We start from the raw sequence: 27,582 nt of genomic DNA, 5'->3' as shown, positions 1-27,582 counted from the left end.
AGTAGTTTTTAAAAACAAAATCAATTTTTTAAAAGAAAATAACTTACTATGTAAGTTTTGGCACTCCTCTCAAATAAGATTAAATGTCATAAGTAAAACCCAAGTAACTTGTAAATATTCAAATATATTGGTATGTATCTTGGCTCAGCAAACTTTTTTCCAAAGGGCTATGAAGAAATATTTTTGATTTGTGGACCATATAGTCTCTGTTGCCATTATGCAACTCTGGTACTATATTAGGAAAGCATCAGTAGACAATGTGTAAACAGATTGGCATATTCTAATAAAACTTTATTTACAAAAGTAAACAGTTCAGGGTCATGGTTTGTTGATCCCTGGTATACACATCATCAATTTTAATGATTAAAATGTTATCAGTCTTTCTCAGAAATATTGAAGTAAGAAAACTAACACAAAGTGTTCCTGACGTACTGATTTTATATTCTTGCTCCAAATATTTATTACTATAATACTTAGCTTTGATGAGAAAGGGGTAGTGTTGCTAAATTATTTACATACATATTCCTATACACACAAATTTTAATATCTTTTGATGTCTCAAAAATGCCATCATTTAAGTAGAGAAGAGCATATTTTGCTTCTTACAGTTCATATACACTGTACTCAAGTTGACTTCTGCCTTTCCATTTTACATTTCTAACCTTGATCTCACAATGTAGAGGAGCTGGACTAGATCACTGAGTGCATCAAGTAAATTTCATTCACACAAGAAGAAAATTTACTGCCACTAAAATTAAACAATTTATCTATGGGCACCATGGTAGTTCTTGCCAAAGTCAGGACTGGAATTCAGTCTCCTGGCTCGCATTGCAGAGTTTTGCCCACTACGCTGTATTATTGTACATGGCTTGGTTCAAGCCACAGAGGAAATTGCTAATTACATATTAACTATCTGAATATATATATATTCAGATAGTTAATCTATATATATATAAATATATATAAATATCTATTTATAAATATCTATATAAACATAAATAAATAAGAGGGAGTCTTTATCACCAAGGCTAGAGTGCAGTGGCACAATCTGCTCACTGCAACCTCTGCCTCCTGGGTTCAAGCAATTCTCCTGCCTCAGCCTCCCGGGTAGCTAGTATTACAGGCATACACCACCACGCCTGGCTAATTTCTGTCTTTTTAGTAGAGACGGCATTTCAACACGTTGGCCAAGCTCGTCTCAAACTCCTGACATCAGGTGATACATTCGCCTCCGCCTCCCAAAATGCTGGGATTACAGGTGTGAGCCACCGCGTCTGGCCAACAGTCTGGTTATTATATTAGGAATACATTTATATTGACTCCTCTGTTCTGAGTACTTATTAGTTATCCTGATTCTATTTGTTGTCTATTTTAAAAATAGGTTTATAAATAAAGTTACGTAAGAGCAATAAGTCATTACACGAGTAGTGACATTGTTCTATGTGTATACCCTGTTTCATTAAGAAACAGCCCTTTCATAAAATGGCATGAAACACAGCTGCTGTTGTCCCTTTCTTCTCAGTCATTTCTAATAGTTTAGAATAGTGGTTCTCAAACTTTAACATGTATCAGAATCACCTGAAGAGCTTGCTAAAACACAGACTGTTGGGGCTCCCTCCAGCGTTTCTGATTCAACAGGTTTGGGATGATGCCTGAGAATTTGGATTTCAGACACGTTTCCAAGTGACAGTGGTACTACTAGTCTGGGTAAAACACTTTGAAAACCACTGATTTAAATTCTCATCCCTGAAGGTAAATTATAATTACTAGGAGAGGCATTAATCCACTAATTAATTCCCAGGCTCCATCATCAGTTGGTATAGAACGTCCAGGGCTTGAGACTGAGTATCAGTATTTTTTCTTATTCTTAATCTTTTTTTTGTTGTTTAATTAATCAGTGCATTAATAATTGTACAAAGTTATGGGGTACAATTTGATGTTTCAGTACATATCTGTGGTGTGGAGAGATTGAATCTGTGTATCCATCACTTCATGCACTTACCATTTCTTTGTGGCAAGAACTTTCAAAAGCCTCTCTTCTAGTTGTTTTGTAATATACAGTATTTTACTGTTAACCATAGTCACATCATCCTACTGTGTAACATGGCACCAAAATTTATTCCTTGTATCTGTTTGTAACTTTGTACCCACTGACAATCTCTCCTTATTCTTCTCCCCTCTTCCCTCTTCCTCCCCCAGTCTCTGGTAGCCACTGAAGTATCTCAGGTGATTCCAGTATATAACCAAACCTGAGAAACAATTGAGTCATGACTGAAAAAGTTTATTTGGCCTTATGAATTCATGCAATATTGTCTTAACATATTTCTCTATTATATGGGGATAATTTTTATATTGTCACTTCATGGCAAAGAATAAATGAGGTAGTATAAAGATGCCTTTACCAAGTGATTCCATAAACCGAAGGTAATTTAAGCTTAGTTTTATGCTACTAATTTTATAAAGTTCTGTGAATATAAGTAGTTATAGAGTTTTACTTTTAAAATGTTGTTATTGTAAAAATTTTGCCATTAATAAAATTACTTTATGCCTCAGATCCTTACAATATTTTTATTAGCATCATACAGACAGCATAGACACGAACTTCTAAAATTCTTAATTTCTTTTTTTACAGTGAAAGATGCAGATGTACTTTGTATGGTCTTACAGGTTCTGTGGACAGGTTTGTGTTTTTTTGGGATGCAAGAACGGTAAGCAAATCATCTACTTTTCTCCCAGGTTTTGATAAGTCTAATTACTCTTGGTCATTCTTTGGCTATTGAATGTGACTTAAAAAGTGATTGTGCAAGGGCATCTCTGGCAAAAGAACAGTAAAAAGTTCATATTACAAAATCCTTTCTATGCACTTGTATTCATTCTGCCTCCCAAATGTGATCAGGTAAAAAAAATTATCTCATGAAACATTATTTCAACAATTATTTATTGAGATAGAAACTGCTGGTTCACAGGAAACAAAGGGAAACACACACTCTCCTCCCCTTAAGGATCTTGTAGCTAGGTAAAGGAAGAGAAATGACATTATTTTGATGAAATAAGACATGCGTTAATAAAAGGGAAGACTGTGTAAGTACAGGGGAAAGCAAGAAGGAGAACCCATACCTGCTGAAAGAATATGGATGGCTTTCAAAGGAGCCTATGCTTGAGCTAAGATCTGAAAGATGAGTAGGATGTATAGGTCATCTGGAGAGGGATAGATTCTAGGATAGGGCAGTATGTGCACAAAATCACAGAGATGTGAGGCTGCAATGACATGTTCTGACAGTAATAATACAAATAGATAGAGCTTAAGGAAAAAGAGGCATGATAGGCAGGAGTGTACAGAGAGACCAAAAAAAAAAAAAAAAAAAGATCATGGAGTATTTGATTAAAGTCTTAAACGATTTCTGAGGGAATTGAAGAGCATTAAGCAAACTGGGCAATGTAATCAGATTTGCCTTGTCAACTGAAGAATGACAAGATTTGCCTTGTCAACTGAAGTTTCATCCAATTAAAAAAGAAATTTCTTATATGGGGTTATAGCCTGCAGCATGGTTGTTCTGACAAGCTGGAAATATAGCCTCCAGCCAGAAGCCAGAAATAGATACTTCAAGGGAGAAGCAAAGGGAACAGGAATTTATACTGAGCTGGGTGGCCAAACATTTCATAAGCTTGAAGAGGAGTCATGATTATTGATGAAAGGTGAATCATGTACATGCACGATATACACTGATGCCCCTTCATGGGTCCCATGCACCAAAAATGGCAATTCTAGCATGATCCAAGGTTGAAGTTTTCAACCACCTGACATCAAAAGGTGAAGTAAAGATCATGAAGACCCTTTCTGCACATGTTCCACAGACTGGCCAGAACCACTTCATGGTCAGTGGTCTCTTATCAGCCTAAAAGAGGAAGGGCAGTATCAGGTGACTGGTTGATATCAGTATTGGAGTCTTTTGAGAGGGTTGGTTTTGGCCAGGCACGGTGGCTCATGCCTGTAATCCCAGCACTTTGGGAGGCCGAGGCAGGTGGATCACTTGAGGTCAGGAGTTAGAAAACAGCCTGACCAACATGGTGAAACTCTGTCTCTACTAAAAATACAAAATTAGTTGGGTGTGGTGGTGCATGCCTGTAATCCCAGCGACTTGGGAGGCTGAGACAGAATCGCTTGAACCCAGGAGGTGGAAGTTGCAATGAGCCAAAATCAGCCTGGGCAACAAAAGCAGAACTCCATCTGAAAAAAAGAAAAAAAGAAAGAAAGAAAAGACAAGAAAAGAAAGGTTGGAGGGAAAAAGGGATGTAGAGGAAGAAAGGGCTGGTTTCTGTTTAGCCCTTAGGGAAGCGAGGCTAATGGTCATTATCAAGGGAGGGAGTGTAAGGAAGCTTGTCTGAACATCATCCTGTCCTGGCTAAGAGCTCAGTTTTCAAAGTTACTCTGGGGTCCCCTCGGCTAAGAGATGCTCTGTTCAGTTGGCTGGGGAGGGGCCTTACCATTTTACTTTTATTTCTCATTTTTTAGAAAGATGAGTTTGATAGCAGAGTAAGGGAGTCAGTCTTGTGAGGAATCTAATATAACAGGATACGAGTGGATGAGAATTTGAGCTAGGAAACGCAGATGAAAGGAGAGAATGCATGAAATATAGGAATTTTATCAGAATTTGAAGAGTGATTAGAGGTGAAGATTATGGGAGGAGGAGGACTTCAGGGTGAGCAACTTTTCCAATTTGTCTAGGAATGAGGGTTTTCCTGAGTCAAGAGATTTTCAGAGCTAAAATTGGACAGATCTGGATTACTGTAGGTTCAAGAGTGAATTTGATTTGAAGAAAAGTGTATTAGTCTGTTCTCACCCTGCTGATAAAGACATACCCAAGACTGGGTAATTTATAAAGAAAAGAGTTTTAATGAACTCACAGTTCCTTATAGCTGGGGAGGCCTCACAGCATGGCAGAAGGTGAATGAAGGAGCAGAGTCACGTCTTACGTGGCAGCAGACAAAAGAGCATGTGCAGGGCAATTCTTTATAAAACTATCAATTCTCATGAAACTTACTATCGCAAGAACAGCATGGGAAAAACTCACCCTAATTCGATTACCTCCCACTGGGTCCCTACCAGGACATGTGGGGATTATTACAATTTAGGGTGAGATTTGGGTGGGGACACAGAGCCAAACCATATCACAAAGTAAACACAAGGTAGGGACTACACTTTCAAACAGTTTGGCTGTGAAGATGAACAGGAGAAGAGATTGTAGCTCTAAGTTCAAATAAAGGAAACTTTTGTTCAAGTAGGAGACAGCGTGTTTATTTGCTTATGGGTAAGATCAAGGGAGATGAACTGAAAATGTAGGAAGGAGAAGAGATAACACAGAGTTTGTTAAGCACAGATTTTTGTAACTTGAACAATGCCAATATGTGTAAAGCAAGGCCTCCATATTATTCTTAGCAATATTTTATAAAGATTACAAGAAAAACAATGACTCCAGTTGACTCTATAAAAAAATAAATATTCATAAATTCTGATTCCTGGGTTAATAAGAAAGAGAAATGTAATTTCTCCCCATTTATTTCCCATAAACAAAACACGATTGACATAAATAAAGGAATATGGTGATGGACATACAGATGATTTTAGCAGGGATGCAATTCAGTATGTGAGGCTGTTTAGACCTCAGAGACCAATTTATTTATGATATGTGAAGAACAGAATATCCTCGGCTTCACACCTTATAGAAAAATCTGAGGTAAAGGTACCCATATCTTTGTCACCAACTTTACATGTTGCATAGATGTAAACTTCTGAGGAAGCAGAAGTCAAGGGGGCATTATGGGAAGAGTGCATCAAACATGACTGAAGAATAAAATCATGATGATTTGTTGTTGGGTACAAGGGTCTCACAGTCTTCTTCTTGCTTTAAAATAGCTTCTTAGACATTAATGCAGTGGAGTTTGTGCCTGCTAATGGAGCTTCAATGGAAAAGCAAGATTTCAATACATTTCACCCTAAAAACTTAGTTGTGAAGTGTATATAAAAGTGATTGGTAGAGGAATATCCATAGAGAAAATATTAATTTAGCAGTGACCAAAATTCTATTGACTTCAAGGGTTTTTTTGCTTTCTCTCTCAAGTGCTGTAACTGAGTGTCCTAAGAAAGTGTATTTCTTATTTACTTTCTCTTATGTTAAAAATAGAAGCACTAATGCTTAGAAGTAAAACTGCTCTAATTTAAAAAGTTGCCTCTCATATATATGTGCCTTGAATGCAAACAGCTGTTTATTCATGGTGACCTTCCGCCCTGATGTTGTGAGCTCTTTCTTATTCTTATTCACCACGGTGTCAGGAGAAAAGGAGAGATTCAGCACAGCACAGTGCCTTCAGCATAGTGCGATTGTATATGCATTGAATGCAAGAGCATAGACGGTTTGCGAATCCCATTTGTATAACTTTAATCAACATACATATTTTTAAGTTGACTTAATGGCAAATTAAAATTTATATCACTAGAATTACTATTGCAATTTTATTATTATTAGGCATGCTAGCTTTATATTAATTAATACTGGAAAAGTGGCTCTAAAATATTTTGCTTTAAATGAAATATTATTCATAAGTATATGATAAATGCATCATTTATGAGAAATACAGTTCATTTAATGAGTTTATTTTCTAAAAATATTTTCAGACCAAGTAGAAAAAAATCAAATGGATAGCTATGTACTATAGAAAACTAGCACATAATACAAAAGGAAACTCATTTAAGTTATTAATTACTAATGTAAATTTTTAACTAAAGTATTGATATAAAATTCTACAAGTAAAATATGATAATCCAATAATTAAACAGAATCATTCCACCAACATTGTATTAGGCAGCTGTGGTGACTTCATTTCAGATGTACCTAATTTATTAAAAAACAAAAAATAATAAAAATATTTGAATCACCCAAATTTTTTAAAAATTGTATTTTTCTATACATTGTTTTTAAAAGACAAAGACGTGTTATATGTTGTCTATATAATGTGGAATTATTAGTTTTTATCCAAATGGCCACAAATAAGTTAAAATAAATTTACATTTTTGGTTAAATATTAAGAGATTTTGAAAAGGGTAACCGAAATAGCTTAAGTTTTTTCTATGTTGTAATAATAATAACTGTATAACATATTGTTATGGACGGCATTATTTGATTTGCAACATCAACTGAATCCATGGTGTAGTGGCATACTTCTTCTTTATAATTTAAAAAATATGTTAATTCCTTGATACATGATAAATTGTCAGGTTATACTGAAAATCTGGACGTAAAAGGAGATTAATGACTTTCCTCTATTAGTAAAGCAGTAATGGTACATTTTGTCACCTCATTGTGATCAGTTACTATTGAGACACCCTCTAAAATTATTTTTGGATGAAATGTGAAAATGACCAGTGGATTGTATTCCTATAAATTAGTTTTAAACCTCCTTCTCCCACTCTCAAACATATACTAGTTTTAAATCATTAATCTCATCTAACATCTTTATTGTCAAAGATAATGAATGTGGAGGCCTAAGTCAGTTTCTAAGTCAACTGGACTTATCAGCTCTGAATTTTGCAGAGGATGAGGAAAGGGATATAAATCTCTATAATTACCAAAGGGAGGCTGTAAAATAACTTGCAGTTTGAAAACTCATGAAATTGCTCCGTTTTATAGGGCTGCATGCATTTTTCTTCAAAGTTATAAAACAATAAAACTATTTTATTAAAATTGAAAAATAAGATTGCTTTATTGTCAGAAAGTGATATATCACAAAGCAAACTTAATGAAAAATTATAAGGCCTTCCTAAAAGACAACATGAAAAGTCTCGATGTACATCCAGTGATTTGGAAGCCTGTTTAAAATAAATGCAATGAGATTGTTAGTCATCCACAAGCCTAATGAAAATATTAAGGCTTTTAATTTTTTTTTAAAGAGAAGGATGTTTTCAGTGTACAGTAAAACATAGAATGAGAATGAGATGAATAATACTTCTATGAGTTGTGTCAGAGCTGGGCTGGCAACAGAGTTGCTGACATTTTGTCTCTTGCCATGAGTCAGACACCAAGGACTCATGACCTGGACTGCCTTTAGTGGCCATGCCTTGCTCTGTAGACAAACTGTGGGCATTTGTCTAGCTTACAGCATTCTCCTGACTTAGCTTTAGCCAAAAGATCCAATAACTTGTCACTGTGAGTTTCTATAAAGTGGATAAACTAGGAACTCACACAGAGTTAACCTATAGGCTCCTGTTTAGTGCCAGACCCACGTCTACTCCATAGTTCAGCCTGCACCCTGCATAGGCCTGTTGGTTTTTCCAGACAGGATCTGATGAACTATTAGAGGAGCCTGATATTATACAGAAGCCAGAATGTGGAAACAAAGGGAAGGCTTGCACCTCTCTCTTTTATTCCTCAGCCATACTTGATTTAGTAATATTAACTGGAGATCTATGTGCTAGGCAACATCCTAGGTTCTAGAGAGGTGACTGTGACAGAATCCCTGACCTCAGTGAACACACAGACTCTCAGGAACAAGGTACAAAGGTAAATGATCTTAAAATAATGTAGTAATTGCAATATATTCTATATAACTATAGCTTTGGCTTTTCTGTGCCAAAACTCACTCTCCCAAGAGCTGATTGATGGTTAACATTTATTGAATGTATACTTTGTGCCATCATTTTACCTACAAAATCTACATATCTTACTGGAAGCTGATTCAATGGGTACCATTATTATCTTTATTTCACAATTGAGAAAGTGGACCCTGGGGGAAGTAAAGTAAGTTGCCAAAAACAGCCCAGTGGTCAGTGACAGCGTGAGAAAGCAGGCTGCCTCTCCAACCGCAGTCTTTCTTCTTCATGCCTTTGGCCATTTCCATTCCTCTATTAATCCACTTAGTCCCTTTGGATTTCTACCACAGTAGCCTCCAAACTATTTTTTATAAAATTGTTTTAAGCAATTACTACTGTGCTGGTATTTTATGTATATAATGATTTATATATACACCTGAAATAAAAATAATGGCAGAAAGATATAATTAGCAATATTAAAAAGTCTGTATGATTCTTTTATAGCCTCTAATTTTGTTTGGTTCTGAACAAAATATAATAATGACATTAAAATGACAGTTCAGTGAGAAAAGATGACTCAATGTGCTTATATTTTCAAGGAATCCTGATTATTAATTTTAATTAATGACTGTAATGCAATGATTCACAAGTATGATCTATGATTAGATTTAGCAGCTATCAGAACTGCAAATGATCCCTTGACAAAAATACAGAATTCTGAAAGGAAAAAAAGGTATGATAGTCTTTACTTACTAGTGTTCAGGCTGGACTTTCGAATTCATCCATTAATTATGCAAAGGAATTTTTGTTAAAATTTTGCTAGGCTTTCCTCTTGTTCTGAGGTCAATCAGTTGGTTTTGCAAATGAATGGGAAGTTTTCAAATATTTTAATACTATGTGGAAAATTCTTTCTTTAATTATACTTTAAGTTTCGGAATACATGTGCAGAACGTGCAGGTTTACTACATAGTTATACACCTACCATGGTGGCTTGCTGCATCCATCCCCCCATCATCTACATTAGGTATTTCTCCTAACATTAACCCTCCCCAGTCCTCACACCCCCTGCTATCCCTCCTCAACACTCCCCCACCCCCCAACAGTCCCCAGTGTGTGATATTCCCTCCCTGTGCCCATGTGTTCTCATTGTTCAGTGTGGCGATTCCTCAAGGATGTAGAAATAGAAACGCCATTTGACCCAGCAATCTCATCATAGGGTATATACCCAAAGGATTATAAAACATTCTATTATAAAGACACACACACACTTATGTTTATTGCAGCACTGTTTACAATAGGAAAATTCTTTTTCTACATTTTCTTAAAGTTAGAAGAATTTTTGAAGTTTACTGTCCTTATGTAGATTTGGCAAAGGAAACACTAATAATATCTGTTATCAAGTGTTGTATAGCATAAGTTTCTTTTGAAAATGGTGCCTTATTTGCTTGCTGTTAAAATGTCACCTTTACTTTGATAGAATGATTAGCTATATTATTATTTTCAAAAATACCTGCTTATAGCTCATTGTGGGCAAATGCCTATTATCACAAAAAAGGCCAATAAATTAGGAATATTTGTGTTTTGGGGAGAAAAACACAAACTTTTCTTTTAAATGCTTTGCTAAAATAAAATTGTGAAATTTAAATTTTGTGGGAGTAGAAAACTTTTTTTGGTCACTTTCTGATTTGTTACAAAATATTATAAAGATTCTAATCGTCAAAGGGCTAGTGTATTTGTCTGTTTTCACACTGCTAATAAAGACATACCCAAGACTGGGCAATGTACAAAAGAAAGAGGTTTATTGGACTCACAGTTTCACATGGCTGAGGAGGCCTCACAATCATGGCAGAAGGCAAAAGGTACTTCTTACACTGTGGTGGCAAGAGAGAGAAACTTGTACAGGGAAACTCTGGTTTTTAAAACCATCGTATCTCGTGAGACCCATTCACTGTCATGGGAATAGCACAGGAAAGACCTGCCCCCATAATTCAGTCACCTCCCACCACGTCCTTCCCACAACACTTGGGACTTATGGGAGCAACAAGATGAGATTTGGGTGGGGACACAGAGCCAAACCATATCAACTAGTTAACATAAAACTAACCAACTTATAAATATTGAAAGTGCTTGAAAGTGCAATAATACATTGTAATACAAAATTTAATATAAGCCTCACTGCATTGGTTTTATATACTGTGTTGCACCTTCCTTGGAACACCTTGATTCAAACACCTTCATCTTGCACAAATCCTATGCAAAGTCTTACTGCTTTCTCACTAAATAAATGTCTATTACTATCAGTTATAAAATATACTACATGCTAACCATGTGATGTTAACAACTACATGAAATAATCTTGCCTCTGAAAAAGCTTTCCCTTTACTATTTCGTCTGCCTGACACACCTTCGCCCCTCATTGCCTAAAGAATTTGCATTCACCCTTGAAGTTTCACTTCACCTTCCCTCCAGATCTCCCCATGCTTGTTCCTCTGGATTAGGCATCCCAAGAGGTAAACAAGAAAACTTTGTACCACATAGAATTTTGCTAATTATTTCTTTGTAAAGTGTTTTAAAATGTTGAAGCTGGTGAATGAGACATTTTTTCTCCATAAAGAGACAAGCCTCACCAATTAGCTAACATTTTATGTAATTACTAAAGGCTTCAGGAATGGGTTACAAGAAGATATGCTTGAAAAAAATCAGTGTACTTAATTGCATTTTTATAGAACTCTGGACTTATATCCTATATTATCTTGTATTTATGTCAGACAGTATAGCACAATAGGAGCATGCCACCATTCTGCCTGGATTCAAACCCCACATTTGCTACTTATTTACAGTGTGTCCTTGGGCATATTGTATAAAATATTTTTGCCACAATTTCCTCATTTGTAAAATGTACATAGTAGTACTACTTATCGTATAAGGATAAAATGGGCATTAAATGATTAGCCGTATGATGTGTCCAGAAAAGAACTCAATATCTTTTAGATATTCTTATGGAGCCTGTCATACCATGTAATTGCTTAGTTATATTCTGCTATCATGAAACTCAGAGCTTTCTTCTCCACTTTCACAATGGTTGAATAATAGGTGCTCACCAGGTATTAAAGGAAGTGAGGGAAATATGGAGGGTAAAAAGAGAGAAGTGAGGGAGGGAAGGGAGAAAAAAAAGAATTTGTCTTATCATGGTGTTTTTTCTAACTCAAAGCCTTGTGTCATGTGCTTCAGATATAGTCTATTTCACTTTCATTTCTTTTCCTTTCTTTCCATTTATATTGATGCCAAGGCATAGCACAAAATTGTCACTAAATATTTAAGAAATACATAAATTATGCAATTTTCTTTCTCCAAGTTATACTGAAATTCTATCCTCTTCCTTCTTTCTCGATAATAACATAGACTTCTTTTTCTGCTACTGTAATTTGATGACATGAACCGCATCAGACATCCCAAGTTATCTTTCAATCAGCCTCTAATGTTGCATCTGACATAATTTAATATTCCCCTTCCTCAATTATCTCATTTTATTATGCCTTTTATTTCAGACAAAACTTCTTTTTTCCCCTCATGTTTTCTCTGGGTATCTGTGTAGCTTCCAGTATGTTATCACTTATGTTCAATAGGATTTTATGTTACCACTTATGTTCAGTAGGCTTTTGTTTTCCTAATAACTTCTCTCATTTAATTAAAAATGTAGTAGAAGCTGTGTTCTAAGAAAACGTACACTGATTAAAATGGACATTATGTTTCTTTCTCCAGATTAGTATTAGCACCAATAGTAAAAACTTCAGATTTTCTACAAACATGACTACTTGGTTTGGCTTTCACACCATTCTCTAGAGGAGTAACATTTGAGTGGCTATCAATTGCTTCTGAAGGCATTCATTAAAAAATTGTGTGTGTGTGTGTGTTTTCTAAAATACATAAGATATTCAGAACTTACAGTCATAGCACTTGCATTTGCCATTAGGTTAAGGTATAAGAACATAGATTTTAAGTTATTATAGACTATAAATCAGATGTTTTGCTTTTTAGGTAGAAAAGCAATTTACCCAAATAATCCAATTGTTTGAAAATTAAACATAAGTATTTTTAATACACAGTAAAATCATTATATCTTTAATAATAGATCAATTTAATATGCTATAAGGCTTTAAAAGGTTGTTATTTAAGCTTCCTAAAACTATTGTGTATCTCATGCCTTCCACATAAAACCTTTGCATACACATCACAAATATCATCATCCCTTTCTTCTTTTCCTTGCAGCCACTATAAGTGGTATTACAATGACCAGCAGTGGGAAGACTAGATTTTTTATATAGGTATCAGCCTTTGAAAAAATATCATATTCAATAATGGAAACAATTAATTATTAATGACTATGTATTTCCACCTGAAAAATAAATATACGTTAGCTTTATGAGATTATTTTAATTTCATAAGAGTAAAAATATTTCTTTATACTTCATGCAGTTTATTTAGATTTCATCCAATAAAGATGTAATGCAGAGATATGGTGTTGGATGAGACAAAAATAAGTAAAATTCCTAATCAATTATTTAGAAAACTTAAATATTCTCAATACTCCTGTCATAGTTGAGACACCATGCTGTACTGTTTATTTTTATTCTGAATTTTTTGATTTGGAACGAATTATAGAGTCAGAAGGAACAAGCCAAAAGAAAACACCAGGTATAAAAATTCATCTTTTGAATAAAAGTAATAGGGGCTAAATTATCTCGAAAACTTTTCCTCATATGCTTACTCAACTGATTTTTATTCATTGCTGAAATGGTTTTTCTATAACAATTTTAGAGTATTAGGACAGAAATTATGATCTATAAGGGTATGAACTTTAGATATAGTAAATATAGATGATTTAATTCCTTTTATATTCCTTAATATCTGTAATTAACATTATATAGCTTAAATAATATCTGTAATGAAAATAGAGATAGTTATGTTCTTTGGGAAGAATAAGATAAATGAATTATAAAGCATAATTTAATTCTATATTATTGTGAAAGTTATATAACACATTCTGAAGTTAGAGATATTTGTTTATTCCTTCTTTTGAATAATATCAATGAATATTTCTTCCTTTTATTCAGATTGCCAGTGAAATTATGTTAATAGAAGATTGATAGCTAAAACCAAAGGAAAAGGCATGCATCTACATTTTGCGGTGTGATAACATTTAGATCTCTTAGAAAAACTATGATTTTTGACTTATTTGAATTAAATAAGGAATAGGATTATTACATATAACTATTGAAGGTAACTTAATCATAGAATATAGTTGACCAACAGGAAATCCCAGTGGATTGCCTCTAGTCTTTTCTGCTTGAGCATAATAATGTAGAAAAATTATGGATTCTGAAGTCAGATAGATTGGAATCTGAGTCCAACTTTTTTTAAAGTTATGTTATCTCCTCGTTGTGCATTTTGAGGCATAATATTTAATACCTGTAAAATTCAGCATTCTCTCTTTAAATTGGAATGATAATTAAATTACAGCATTAGCACTGGAAGTATTTATTTGGAAGTCAAAAAGGGTCAATTATTTTTCCTTTTTTGGTAGCTGAGAATTTGAGAGACAAATCTTCTCATGATTTGTAGCTCTGTCTCTTTTGTTAATGGGTTAAATGATGCTTAATGAAATTGAATAATTCCATTGCAAATTGCTACACCCAGTGTTTTGTGTGTTGCTGTCACTTTCAAGAACTCAGTGACTATAATTCATTGCATCAATTTGTAATTCCACAGTCTGTATAGTGTTTATTTGACCTATCTTACTTGTAGTCTTTTAATTTTACTTCAATATATAGAAATTAGGAATAAGCTTGTCACTGTTATTTATTCTTTTATACATTCAACCCATTAAAACTTCAATAGTGATGGCTTGGCTGTACTTCAAGTTAGTCTTAGCATCAGATTCACTCTAGCACTACAAGTTAATTATAATTTTTAGATAGCACTGATGAAACTGGAAATTAAATACAACATTTTTGGCAAGTTTTTCTGGCATTCCGATGTGGTTGTTATTGTGATCAGTGTAAGGTAAAACAAAGCCTCTTGTTATATAGATTTACAGCCCCGGAAATTATCAGCAATTCATTAAAGTACATTTATAATGGATAATCATTGATGTGCCATATAATCATGTTTTTTTCCCCAACCATTTGGTGTACTCAGGCATTTCATTCAATAAAGAAAATACTGTAAAAGAAGACAAGCTGCCTTGCGTACCCTACTGTTATGACACTTGTGCATTCTATATATAAAGACAAAAGCCTTAAATTTAATCATATAACTTAAATTAATTAAAATTATATGATTAAACTCTAAACTTCTGTAAAATATATACCAAGATGGTTACTTACTAGTTATTTGACTACCCAGCACCCAAGAAATATTCTTTTGAAAGGAAATTGACAATATATGAAATTTGGTAAGAGGCAGAGCTGATAAAATAATCATCAAATAGAAAACAATAAAGATTAAAGCATAATTAAATAGGGGAAAGAAGTAGAATTTGTTTATTCATAACTGTTTATTTAGAAAGGCTAAAAACAAACCATACTTCGTATTACTTTGCCTTACTATTATCATCTTCTTATAATTTTTACTTTTTCAATAACATATATACATACATACATATATGTGCATACACATATATACACACACAGAAAATATATATATATATGTATTTTCTATATATACATAGAAAATATATATTTTCTCACTATATATATATATATATATATATATATATATATAGACAGAGAGAGAGAGTTTTATTAGTTTAGAAATAAAATTGTCATAAAGGTAGCCTAGGAAAATTCAATGGAAAAATCAATAGCTTCTTCTCTGCTGACAAAACAAAAGTAAAAGTTAAAAGTGCAAAGTAACAGTACCAACAAAAATATACTATACACACAAAAATGTTTGTGTAATGTAAAAGAATAAATCTGCATAATAATGAAATATGTAAATAAATATTGCCGTACATGTGAGGATATGCCAGATTCTTTCACTGAAAGAGACACACTTCTTTATAAACTAATATATAGGCTTAATTAAATTCCAAGGAGATCCTAATGATGTTTCTGCTTTGGGTGTATTTGGTAAACAAAGTTATTCTAACCTTTATATCTCATTAGATACAGCAATTGATCAATAAAACTGGAGGGAAATGATTCATAAGAAAGACTAGCCTATCAGTTACTAATCTATAAAGTTACTTATATAATAAATATTATAGAACTGAAGAAAGATTGATAACCCAATCATGAAATAGAAGTTAGAGCTCTCAAACAGGCTGTTAATTATGTAGTATACAGTATAAAACCATTTATTTCAAAAGGGAAGTCTTCTTGAGACTTCTTCAATGAATCAAAGTCATGATTTTTTTCCCCTTCGTTCTTTCCACATTTTGACTTGTTGCTGATTCTCAAATTTCTTTCTAAATCTTGTATATCTTTTTTTTTTTCATTTACTTATTATGCAAGTAAAACACTATTCAATATAGGTAAGAGTAGATTTTAAAAATACTTTTAAAAAACCCTAAAAATAAATAATGACAAAATACTAGTATGATAACCTTTCCAATTTTTGTAAGCTACAGATAAGCTTTATATTTAAACCCTTCTTTTCATAATAGTAGTACACTATAAATATTATAGAAATTAATTCTTCTTTAGTGAATAACATACCTTGAAAATTATTTTAAATATTATTATATAAGCATTCCCATTCTTATTATCAATGTATTATATATATATATATATATATATATATATATTATAGTTAATTATATAGATATATCACTGTTTGCTTGGACAATCTCTTACCATGAATATTTGGATTGTTTCTAAGTAATTGATCCTCTAAACAAGAATGCAGAAATATCCTTGCAGGTTTATTTTTTCACATTTGTCAATTCATTTCATTGAGATACATTTATAGGTGGTATAATTTGCACTTTTGAGAAGCATTTAAATCATACTGATAAAGGATCTATAAGATGTTGATGATTCCTGGCTATATACTTTTGCCAGCAATCCATCAGTGTCCACTTCCCCCATTCTTACCACTTAAGTTTTAGCAGTTAGAGAAGATAAAATTATCTTGTCAATGTTTTAATATACTAAGTTTTAGGACTGTTAAAATGTTTTATATTATCATTAAGCATAAGTTTGCTATGCAGGCTACCATTGACATTAATTTCTATATAATCTGTACTTCACATTTAAATTATTTGACACAGAGTTGTGGACAGTCATTTTCAAATTAGTATAGTTATCTGGTTTATTTGTTTTGAAATTCAAGCTAGTTGAATTTTTTGGCTAAATTTTAGTTATTTAATTTTTTCTGTTTGTCTTGGAAAATTGAGTGCTTCTTGGACTGTATCGTGATTGTCTTAAAGGTATAATATATGACTAAGTGTGCTATTTTAATCAACTAATGAAAATATATATTTGTAACATGATGCTTCATTTTCCCTACCATCTTCTTAACTGTTTTCTGGAATATTTGGTCTCTGGGATTTGTAGCACACATTTTTATGATGTGTGAGATTGTGGGGAGGTAGCACACTACTTTGCCTAAGTTACTTTACTTCAGTGTCCACCAGCCATGCCTTTTCTTTCTTTTCTGTATTTCCTGGAACTTGTGAATCTGATTATAGGAAAATGGTGGTGAGTTTGTGAGGAAATGACAGAACAAGGAGCAGAACTAGTCTAATGTATGTCTTGCATCAGCTCATGGGATTTGAATCACACTGCTATCAATGTCTTAGTTCCTAAAAGCCGCAACACTCAGGATCACTGGGCAGAGAGGTGATGGAGCCTTTTCACAATTGCTTACTACTTCATGAAGCAAAGCTACGGCTTGACATACTAAAGACTGGATAGGACTCTCAACTCAGCCAAACTGGGAGTTAGGTTGTCTGTTGGCGTTTTTTAGTGTGTTTGCATGATTTAGTCTCTTGTTGTATCTTTATAAATAATACATATATCCTAATACTTAGTTACAATTTCATAGCAAGTACCTCAACCCAAGATTTTAATTTTACATACATTTGATAAAATTTTAATGGATACTTTAGAGTATTCTTAAATAAGAATCTTCTATATGCCTGATGTATTAACATTAAAATCACTTGATCTGAAATCCTGAATAATTTTACTATTTACTATATGTGTGAAAAAATTAATTTTGTGAAAAATGTTTTTGTGTGCATATTTGTGTGTGTGTGTGTGTGTGCATGCATGTATGTATATGTGTTGAATGATTGTATCGCATTCAGTAGTATATCTCGCCCAATACTTTACTACTGAATGTAATACAGTCCATCATTCAACACATAAGTACTGAATGCCTAACATGTAGCAGGGACTATACTCTGGATACAATTAAAAAAAAAATAAAAGTCTCTGCCTTTGGGGACACTTTTAGTAGAAGGAGAAAGATAAAATAGAAAAATCATGACTATGTTAGGTGATACATGTTATGGAGAAGAAATCAGGAATCAGGGAAATAATGTAAGAAATCTTTTGCTGGTGGGGAAAAAGATACAGTTAGAAAAGGTCTAAAAAAAGTTTGGTGGGGAACCTTACCAATATCTGGGTGAAGAGTGTTCCAGAGAGAGAAAACTGCAAGTACAAAAATCCTGGAGTAGGAATGTGACTGATATGTGTTCGAGGAGGAAGCAAGGAACAGCTGGAATGGATGAATGAGGAAAGAGTGGTTGGAAAATATAAAATGAAGCCAGAGAATGTTTGTGGGTAGGAAGAGTGGGACAAATTCCATAGTCTTGTAGGCTATTTTTGATGACTGGCCTTTCCTCAGGATGGTATGGGAAGATATTGGAGGGTTTCCAGCAAAGGAGTGGATTAGCTGCATTACCTTTTACCACACTAGAGGGTAGGGACAGGGGAAAGCAATGGTGGAAGCAGAAACATCCATTGTGGCTATTGTGATCCATCTATGCAAAAGATGGCAATGGATTGGACCAGAATAATAGCAAAGAAGAAGATGTGGTTAAAAAAAATTAAACACACACAGAAAAAGAATGTGGAGAAGAGAAGATGAACAGGGACTTGGAAAATGTGGAATTTCCCCACAAACAAGTCTTATTCCAACTTAACTCTAAGCCTTTGCCTACAAATCCAGCCTTCAAAGAGGAAACAAATTAGCAACTCACAAAAGGAAAAATAAATTAAACATATGACATTTAATACATTTTGCTTTTAACAGCTGTATTGAGGTATAATTGATTTTGTTTATTTTTTGAATTGCACTTGTTTAATGTATACAATTTGATGAATTTAGACATATGCATAAACCTATGCGTATCACCACAATCAAGGTATAAATATATTCATCACCTCCAAAAGTTTCCGTGTGTGTGTGTGTGTGTGTGTTTTAGTGGTAACAACAATCAACCTGAGATCTAGTTTCTTAAACTTACTTTAAGTGCGTAATACTATGTTGTTAACTTTAGGTGCTCTTGTACAGCAGAGCTCTAGAGCTTATTCTTCTTGCATAATGGAAACTTCATATTAATTGACTAACTCCCTATTTCCCCCTTCCAATAGGTCCTGACAATCTTATTCTTTTTCTTCTTCTGTGATTTTGACTATTTTTAGATACCTCATATAAGTGGAATTATATAGTATTTGCCTTTCTGAGGTTGCGCTATTTTACTTAGCACAGTGTCTTGCAGGTTCACCCGTGTTGTCCCAAATAGAATTCCTTCTTCTTATGGCTAAAAACTATTGCATTGTATGTATATACCATATGATCCAGCACTCCCATGTTTATTACAGCATTATTCATAACAGCCAAGATATAGAAGCAACTCAAATTTCCATTGGCAGATGAATGGTTAAACACACTAATTTTTATTTCTTACTTTGGCATTGTATATTGACATTGTAAATAGTTCTTGTCAATTGATGTATTATTTTATGTATACTGTATAAAGAAGTGCTAGGTTTTTAGTGCCATAGTTAGAAATTTGAGGTGCATCTGAAATCAACTAAAAAAGCATAGATTTTGTTTATAATATGTCTTTCAAGTTAATTCAAGTCTGTGAGTCTTTATTAAATGGCTGTGTGTTCAGAGATGACGAATTTACAGCAAATTTGATTCCAAAATAAACCTGGGAGACTGCAGCAGATGGCATTGATACCTTGCCCCTAAACGTACATTTACTTGCAGCCGTACCGCAATTCCTGGGTCTCTTATCTACTTCCCACCTCAAGGGTTTTCATCTGCATCTCTCTGTTTCTCTGCCTAAGGCAATGCCACAGCTTACTAAGCTGAAGTTTGAGGAAGCTAATGCCCCTGGAGCAGGTAGAAGTCACTGGATAAATAGCTCAGCATTGCTGTCCCTCAGTCAGCCAGTTGTGATTAATGTTTTATATGATTACGCATGGAGCCTCTGTATTAGTTTGTTCACATATGGCTTTAAAGAACTACCAGAGACTGGGTAATTTTTGAAGAAATGAGGTTTAATTGACTTACAGTTTTGCAGGCTATAGAAAGCATGGCTGGGGAGGCCTCCAGAAACTAACAATTGTGGCAGAAGGCAAAGAGGAAGCAGGCATATCTTCACAATAGTGCAGCAGGACAGAGAGAAAGAGCCAAGGGTGGCGTGCTACACACTTTTAAACAACCACCTCTCATGAAACCTCATTCACTGTCACTAGAACACGAAGGGGGAAACCTGTCCTCATGATCCAGTCACCTCCCACCAGGTCCCCCCTCCAACACTGGGAATTACAATTCGACATGAGATTTGGGTGGGGACACAGAGACAAACCATGTCAGTCTTCAATAAGTCCAAGTCCCACTTACTCATAGTGTTCCCATAGTACACCCTTTACTGGCTTTTGCCCTTCTTTACTTCCCTTTTCCCCTCCCTTGCATGCACTTTCTGGTTCACCTCCTAAATAAATGAACTTCAAAGTATTTGTCTTAGGGTACACTTGGGGGTCCCACATCAAGCTAGACAGAAACACTTTAATTAAATTGCTCATGTCTGGTTGACAAAACAAAAGGTTCAGGAATGTTCCTCAGGAGTTAAGCAAAGGTTGTCGGTAGCTCCTTCTGCTTTGTTTTACCACTCTTTGCCCTTATTGGTCTCACTGTGACCAGCATTATAGAAACAAAGGGTCTTGAGCCAGTAAAGCTCAAAATGGTGAATGTGGCGCTGTTTCCATAATTAATCATTTTTTGTCAATAGTTACAAGTGAACACAGCCATGAAATGCAGAATGTATAATAGGAAGCTGAAAATTTATGGGCATATTGAGGATATGTAACAGTCACCTGTATCAGTAACAAAGGAGCAGGAATACAACTTCTCAGAGGCTGGGTTCTGTGTTTCTGACATCCAGAATAAAGCTAGGAAGTACTTACAGTCCCATAATAACTTAAAAGATGACACTGAATTTACAGTTTGGCTGAATTCTAGGGAAATTACATGTTGTAAGCCCTTGGTAAAGATCAGATTCAGAAATTATTTTTTAAAATGAATTTAAAAATATAAAGTAAAACCCCAATTTCCATATTAATTTGTGATGTGTATTTACTTTGGAGGTATGCCAACTGTTTCCGGCTTGGATAAATCTTGGTACAAAGATTATGGATGAGCTAATATTCAATGCTCCTTTTCCTTCCCTCTTCTGGCATAATCTAAGCCTCAGGAACTGAAATATCCATAACATAAAAAAATTCTTTTTTATGTTATACAAAGAATCAGAAAGACACTACTTGTTTAGAAATTCAAAAGACTGTTAACAGAGAACACATATATCTCTTTTGACATGAAAATTTTCAGATAAATCAGGCAGCAGAGAAAGACAAAGTCAGAAAACGTTTATCATTTTCCTGCGATTACAGAAATCATGAAATGTTTTTGGTCAAAGCAGAGTGAACCAAATTAAGGTAATAATGTGTAATAGCTAATAAACTGATAACGTAGGTGACAACTGCAGCAAATGCATGATCACGTATTTTTCCCCAAGATAGTTGTCAGTGTTCTCATGAGTATGTGTGTGGGCAATGGGAAGTAAGGCCTGTGTAAATAATATGTATTTCTTTGCTTGAGGAATTTATAGCTTCATGGTTGAAAAACATATATAAACATGTTATTTCTGTACAGTGTGAAAACACTGAGTTTTCGACAGAGTTGAATGCAGAGAAGTGGCATGATCTGATTACATTTTCAAAGAATTACTATGGCTTTCCTGCTGAGAAGAGACTGAGAGGAGGCTGGAAGACAGTAATCCAGGTAGAAGAGTTTGGTGGACTAGGGACAAGATGGTAGCAGTGAGCTAATGTGAACATGACACAAAAAGGTTATATTCATTCATTTATTCATGTCTTCATGCATGCATTCATTTGTTCACTTAGACATAGGTCCATTCTTACCAAAAGTTGCAAGAATAACACAACATACACTTCACCCAGATTTCCCAAGTGTTAACATTTTACTATATTTGCTTTATCTTTTTCTCGCTTTGTCTGAGAGAGAGAAATAGACTTACATTTCTCCAAAATATTTGAGTAAATTATAGGCATGATACTCCTTCACCTCTAAATATACCAGGGTATAATATCTAAAAACAACAAAATTCCCTGAAACAATCATAGGAAAATTATCCAATTCAGTTTTAACATAGATATAGCTATCTAATCTACAGACCTTTTCCAAATTTGTTTACCTGCCCAGTAATGCCTTTATAACAAAAGAAAATCTGTAATCATGTATTGCATTCAGTTAGTTGTCTTGTCTCTTCCATTAATCTGCAATAGTTCTTTTCTCTTTCTTGTGTTTCATGATATTGACACATTGAAAAAGTAAAGGCCAGCTATTCATAGAATGTCTCCCAATTTGTGCTTGTCTAATATTTCTTCTTATACATTCACCTTATGCAGGTTTAATAGAAATACCTCAGAAATGATGTTCTTTTCACAGAATTTTATATCAGGTGACACATGCTGTTACCAGTCTCATTAATGGTGTTAACTTTGATCACTTGGTTATAGTAGACTCTGCTGTCTCTCCCCTGTAAAGCAGAATATATAACTTTGTAATTAAAAATGTTATTATTTTCAGACTATGTTAAATATTCCATGTGTTCTCCAAATTTTATTGTGTTACAGGATGTTTGGGGTGTTGCTTTGCCAGCTGGAAACCTCCGTGGCCAGTGGTGCCTTTGCTTGAGTTTTGCTTTGGCCCACTTGGCCCACTCAGCCTGGCAGGCTGCTCTTAGCTTGCATTACTGGCCTGGATCCCATGCCTGCCAAGGGCAAGTGGAGCAGTGAGGGGTGTGTGAGAGAGACAGCATGGGTTCCAGCCCCTGTGCATAGCCAGGCATGTTGGCTGCAGTGGGTGGGCAGCTCCAGGCATTGGCACAGGTGCTGGCTCCCTGTGAGGCTGCAGCTGCAGCTGGACCAGACATCCCACAAGCAGGTTCCATGGCTGGCACCAGGGAATACAGTGGCACCTGGAAGCTTTAAGATGCCAGGAACTACAGAGCCCCATAGATGGTGTCTCAGCCCTGGCTTGAGGAGCTCCTAGGTCTGGGCTCCCCATAGGGCTGCAGATCTTCTTTCCTTTTGCCCACAACATGGCAAGCAAGGGGTATGCTTCAGCCTTGCTTGCTTACAGCTCTTTCAGTCCTGCCATTCAGCAGGTCCTGAGTTCTTGTCCTATGCCCAGGAAGAATGAAGTATGTGGACAAATGGAGCTAAATAATTCTATTTTTCAAGTGGAGGTTGAGCAAGGTGAAGAGGAGCTTTATTGTGTGATAGAATAGCTCAGAGGAGACTTGCAGTGGATAGCTCCTCTGCACAGCTAGGGTGATTCAATGAGTATTCAGCTCTTAGAAGAGAGGAGACCCTGGGGTCTCTCTCCGCAGCTGTTTATTCCATTTTTTCCTCAGCTCTCAGCAGAGAGGAGACCTGAGGTGGGTAGCTCCTCTCTACAGCTGAAGTCTGCTTAGTTCTCAGCAAAAAGGAGACCCTGGAGTGGGTAGCTTCTCTCTGCAGCCGGTCATCTTATCATCTCCTTGAGTCTGGCTGAGTCTGGGGCTTTTATGGGCCTCAAAGAGGAGGAAGTGCATGCTACTTAATCCATGGGAAGCCTCGATAAAGCACCACAAGTGCTAGTCCATGGGACTGGCAGCCCCACTCCCGGGCTTCAGGCCCTCCCCAGCTTGAAGGGAGCTTCACCAGGGTCCCACTCCCTTATGCCCAGGAGACTGTCTGCTTCCTGCTGCCAATCATGGTGCCCAGGCCATTTGTGCCAAAGGGCATTTGTAGGCCAACACCAAGCTGCCCTCGCCTTCCCTCCCATGCTTGTTGTTACCCAAAGTCCAGAGGGGGCTGAGGCAGCAGGGGCCTTGCATGTCAGTGCTGCCTCAAGTGGATGCACACCCTGCCAAGCTGCAGTTGTGCCCAGGCTCAGCCCTAACCTTGCTCCAAGATTGGAGAGGGTGCCAGGAGCAGGGAAAGGCCAGGCAGTGGGAGAAGACATCTCCAAGCCTGTGGGGGCTGGGGTCCTTCCTGCATCCCCAAGACTTCAGAGTTGCCCAGGTCTGCAGCCATGACTTGGGTGGCTACAGCTGTGCTCCTGCCTGCCTCCAGCCTCCAGCCTCCAAGAGCACTGGGAGGCCCATGTCCACAGCCAACTAGTTACAAGTTGGCTGGGTGGCCACGTTGGTGCCCGGGGAGCACGAAGTTCCCATCCTGTGAACTCAGAAGGAGATGGCACTTCCACGTGTTCCCAGATCCTGCCAGCTCCATGGAGTGCACAGCCCTGGCCATGCCTTTCCCACTGTGGCTAGTGTCATGGCAGTGGCCATTCTAGATGAACTACCACTGCCATCACTAGTTTTAACATCCATTGATGATTCTCACTTTCATTGATTATTACCAAGAGGATTGTTATGATTTTTTAATTCCATCATTTATTTTTATTAATTTATTTTCTACCAAAAGGAAGAGCTTTTCCCTCATCCTTATTTTTATTTTTCAGAGTGTATTTTATATAATAGGTTATAATTCTTTATTGTCATTATTTATTTGAATGTTCAAATTGTCCCATTCTTGGCCAATGGAAATTCCTTCAAGTAGGTCACAGTTGCCCTTTTGACATGAACCATAATTCTTTGAGCACCCTCCTGGCTTTTATCACAGGGTGTTGCAGGGTCCTCTTTTACTTTCCTTGCCTTAGCGCTAGAATCAGCCATTTCCTCAAGAAAACCTGGTTCCTTTCAATGAAGAATGGTGTTAGAGATGAGATCAAGATCAGGGTTCTATCTGTAACCATCGCCACAGGGGAGTCATTGCTTCCAGGCATTGTTAGTATTCATAAAGCCAATTACAGAAAGATAATGGTGTATTACCCTCACTCACCTGTATCTATTTATTCAGCTTACTAGCTATATTAAAAACAATGGATTCACACTGGTCTCTCTGATTCCATTCCAACGTAACATGATAATTCTATATTCTCCATTTTTATATTTATAACTGTCCTCTCTGCCAGGGACAAACAAAGCTCCCATAATCTATAATATATTCACTTACATGTTTAATCTTATAATGTATAGAAAATAGTGTCAGTGTTACTAACCCAGGCATCTAGGAAAGAAAGACTACTCAGTAGCATTCAGTATTTATTTGGGGTTCTTTTTGTCTTTAGCTGGAAAACATAGTCCGGCTATGGTTAGATCTTCTCCCACTACTTCTTAGTGTTATTTATTAAAAATATTATTTATTTAAAATATGTTGGATCATTTATTTCTGTTTCTGTTCAATTTTAGAATTTTTCACTCTTCATTTTTGTTTTATTATTTTTCTTTTTGGTGTGTGTCTGTGAAACATTAATATTCTGAAAGTGAGACCTACATTAAATTCTACTTTCAACTAAATTATTTCCCTTCTTGTGTTTTCTTTTTGTTCATTTTCCTTATATTCATGTATTTTTAGCAGATAATTTAATTCATTTAGGCATATTCATTTATTTTTATTGATGAAGTGTTTGAGGTTAAATAATTTCCTATTATCGCTATTTTATGTGCCACAGATTCTCATATAGAGATATATAGATAGTATATATGCTTTAATACACACATATATGTGTATGTTTGTTTTTTATCAGTCCTTGTTTAGAAATTCTTTAAATTTGTTTTGTATTTTCATATTCACCCAATTTGTTTAACAAAAGTTATTTTTGATTTTATATTCATATGATCTTTTACTTTTTTATTTTAAAATATGTTTTTTCTTATTAGAGATTTAATTTTAACATTTATAATTAAATTATGAAATATATTTATGTAACTTAGTATATAATTACATTTTAAGAATGCCCAATGAATGTTTGAGAAGAAGATATATTCACTTTTACCTGAGTGTAAGGTTCTGTGTATATTTATATCTACTGTATTGATTAGGTTTTATAGGACTTCTGTATTCTGTTCCATAGGCACTGATTGATCTTTTACTAGTTCTGATATATTAACATCTCCTGGGCTTGTATGTTTCTATCTGTGTCTTTTTGAATCTCCTGTAGTTTTTGCTTTATAAAAGTGTCTGCTATGTTGTTTTGGTGCATAGATATTGATAGTTGTCATATATATTTTGTGAATTCAGGCTTTTGACATTAAAAAGAGAATTATTTCCCGCATTTAATGCTTCTTAGCAAAGTTTAAAATTAACTTCCATACAATGTTGCCTTTGCTCTGTTATTATTCCTAGAAGCCTGGTGTGTGTGTATATATACACACACACACACACACACACACACACACACACACACACATATGTATATGTGTGTGTATATACACGTGTGTATATACACACACATATACATATATATGTGTGTATATATATGTATATATATATACACACATATATATATACGTATATATATATATATATATACGTATATATATAGACACACATCTGAATTATTAGCCTTTCTGAATTATTTTGTGTATATTTTGGATACAGAATGTATTGGGTATTTGTGAGCCAAATTGAAAATAATTTGTTTTTAATGGATGCGTTAATCCTATCCATTCACAATAATTGATGTGCTAAACATTTAATGACAACTCTGTCATTTTATGTAATAATTGTTATGTATACTGTGTGATATTCGCCATGTTTCCCTACACGAAGTGGGGTTTTGACCTCTTTTATTCTATTTTGTAATTTCTTTTGATGTTTAAGAAAGATTGCACTTTTGTTTTAAGAGTCAATTTTTAATTCTTTTTACATTTTCTTATTCTTTTGCTTTTGTTTTAACATGTTTTTGTGTTGTTTGTAGTTTTGAATGGCATATTCTAACTGCAAACTATTGCCTACACATCAGCTTCACTACTTTCTCATTTCTGTCGATTTCAGTTGTGTTATTTCTACTTTGTCAGAACATATAACACACATGTGGCATATAACATAGAACATTATTACTTTGCTCTCAACTTTATCTTGTTTTTTGCTCGTCTTAGGTTTACAATCTGTAATATTGCTCCCTTGAATTATTTGAAAATGCTACTCCTTTGTACCTTATTTTGCTTTGTTTTTGTTTTTGGCAATAAAGAAAGAGTTAATAGACATAAGGCTGGCCATACCACATTGAGACAGAGTTTTTACTAAATCTCTCTGAGACTTTGGGGGCTAGGGTTTTTCAAAGATAGTTTGGGTGAGGGATGGGGGTAGGTAGGCTTGCTGTCTAGGGGTGCTTGCAGCTTATTGGCTGGGGTTACAGTCATAGGGTTGTGGAAAATGGTCTTCTGCACACTCAGTCATTTCTGATGGGGCCACAGGAGTGGTTAGTGGGTCCAGGTGGAGCCAGCGATCATCAAACATGGACATAACCTGAAAAGGTATCTCAAAGGTCTAAGCTTAGCTTCCAGAATAGTGATACTACCTGCAGGAGTAATAGGGGAATTTGCATAGCCTGGGACC

The 27,582-nt window shown here is 35.1% G+C and overlaps 1 protein-coding gene across 1 annotated transcript in view; it reads left to right on the top strand.

Moving 5' to 3' along the window:
• The window catches only part of SPAG16 (sperm associated antigen 16), a 1,101,632-nt gene that overhangs the window by 694,606 nt on the left and 379,444 nt on the right, over positions 1-27,582 (top strand). The window contains exon 13 of the mRNA XM_017534985.2: positions 2,633-2,708. Within this exon, the coding sequence (XP_017390474.2) occupies positions 2,633-2,708 (76 nt within the window). The remainder of the gene's footprint in view (positions 1-2,632; positions 2,709-27,582) is intronic.

Source organism: Cebus imitator, unplaced genomic scaffold, assembly GCF_001604975.1.
Source record: "Cebus imitator isolate Cc_AM_T3 unplaced genomic scaffold, Cebus_imitator-1.0 Scaffold89, whole genome shotgun sequence".
In the NCBI taxonomy this organism is placed as follows: domain Eukaryota; kingdom Metazoa; phylum Chordata; class Mammalia; order Primates; family Cebidae; genus Cebus; species Cebus imitator.
Note: the sequence above shows the minus strand (reverse complement) of the source record. Positions and strands in the feature narration are given on the sequence as shown.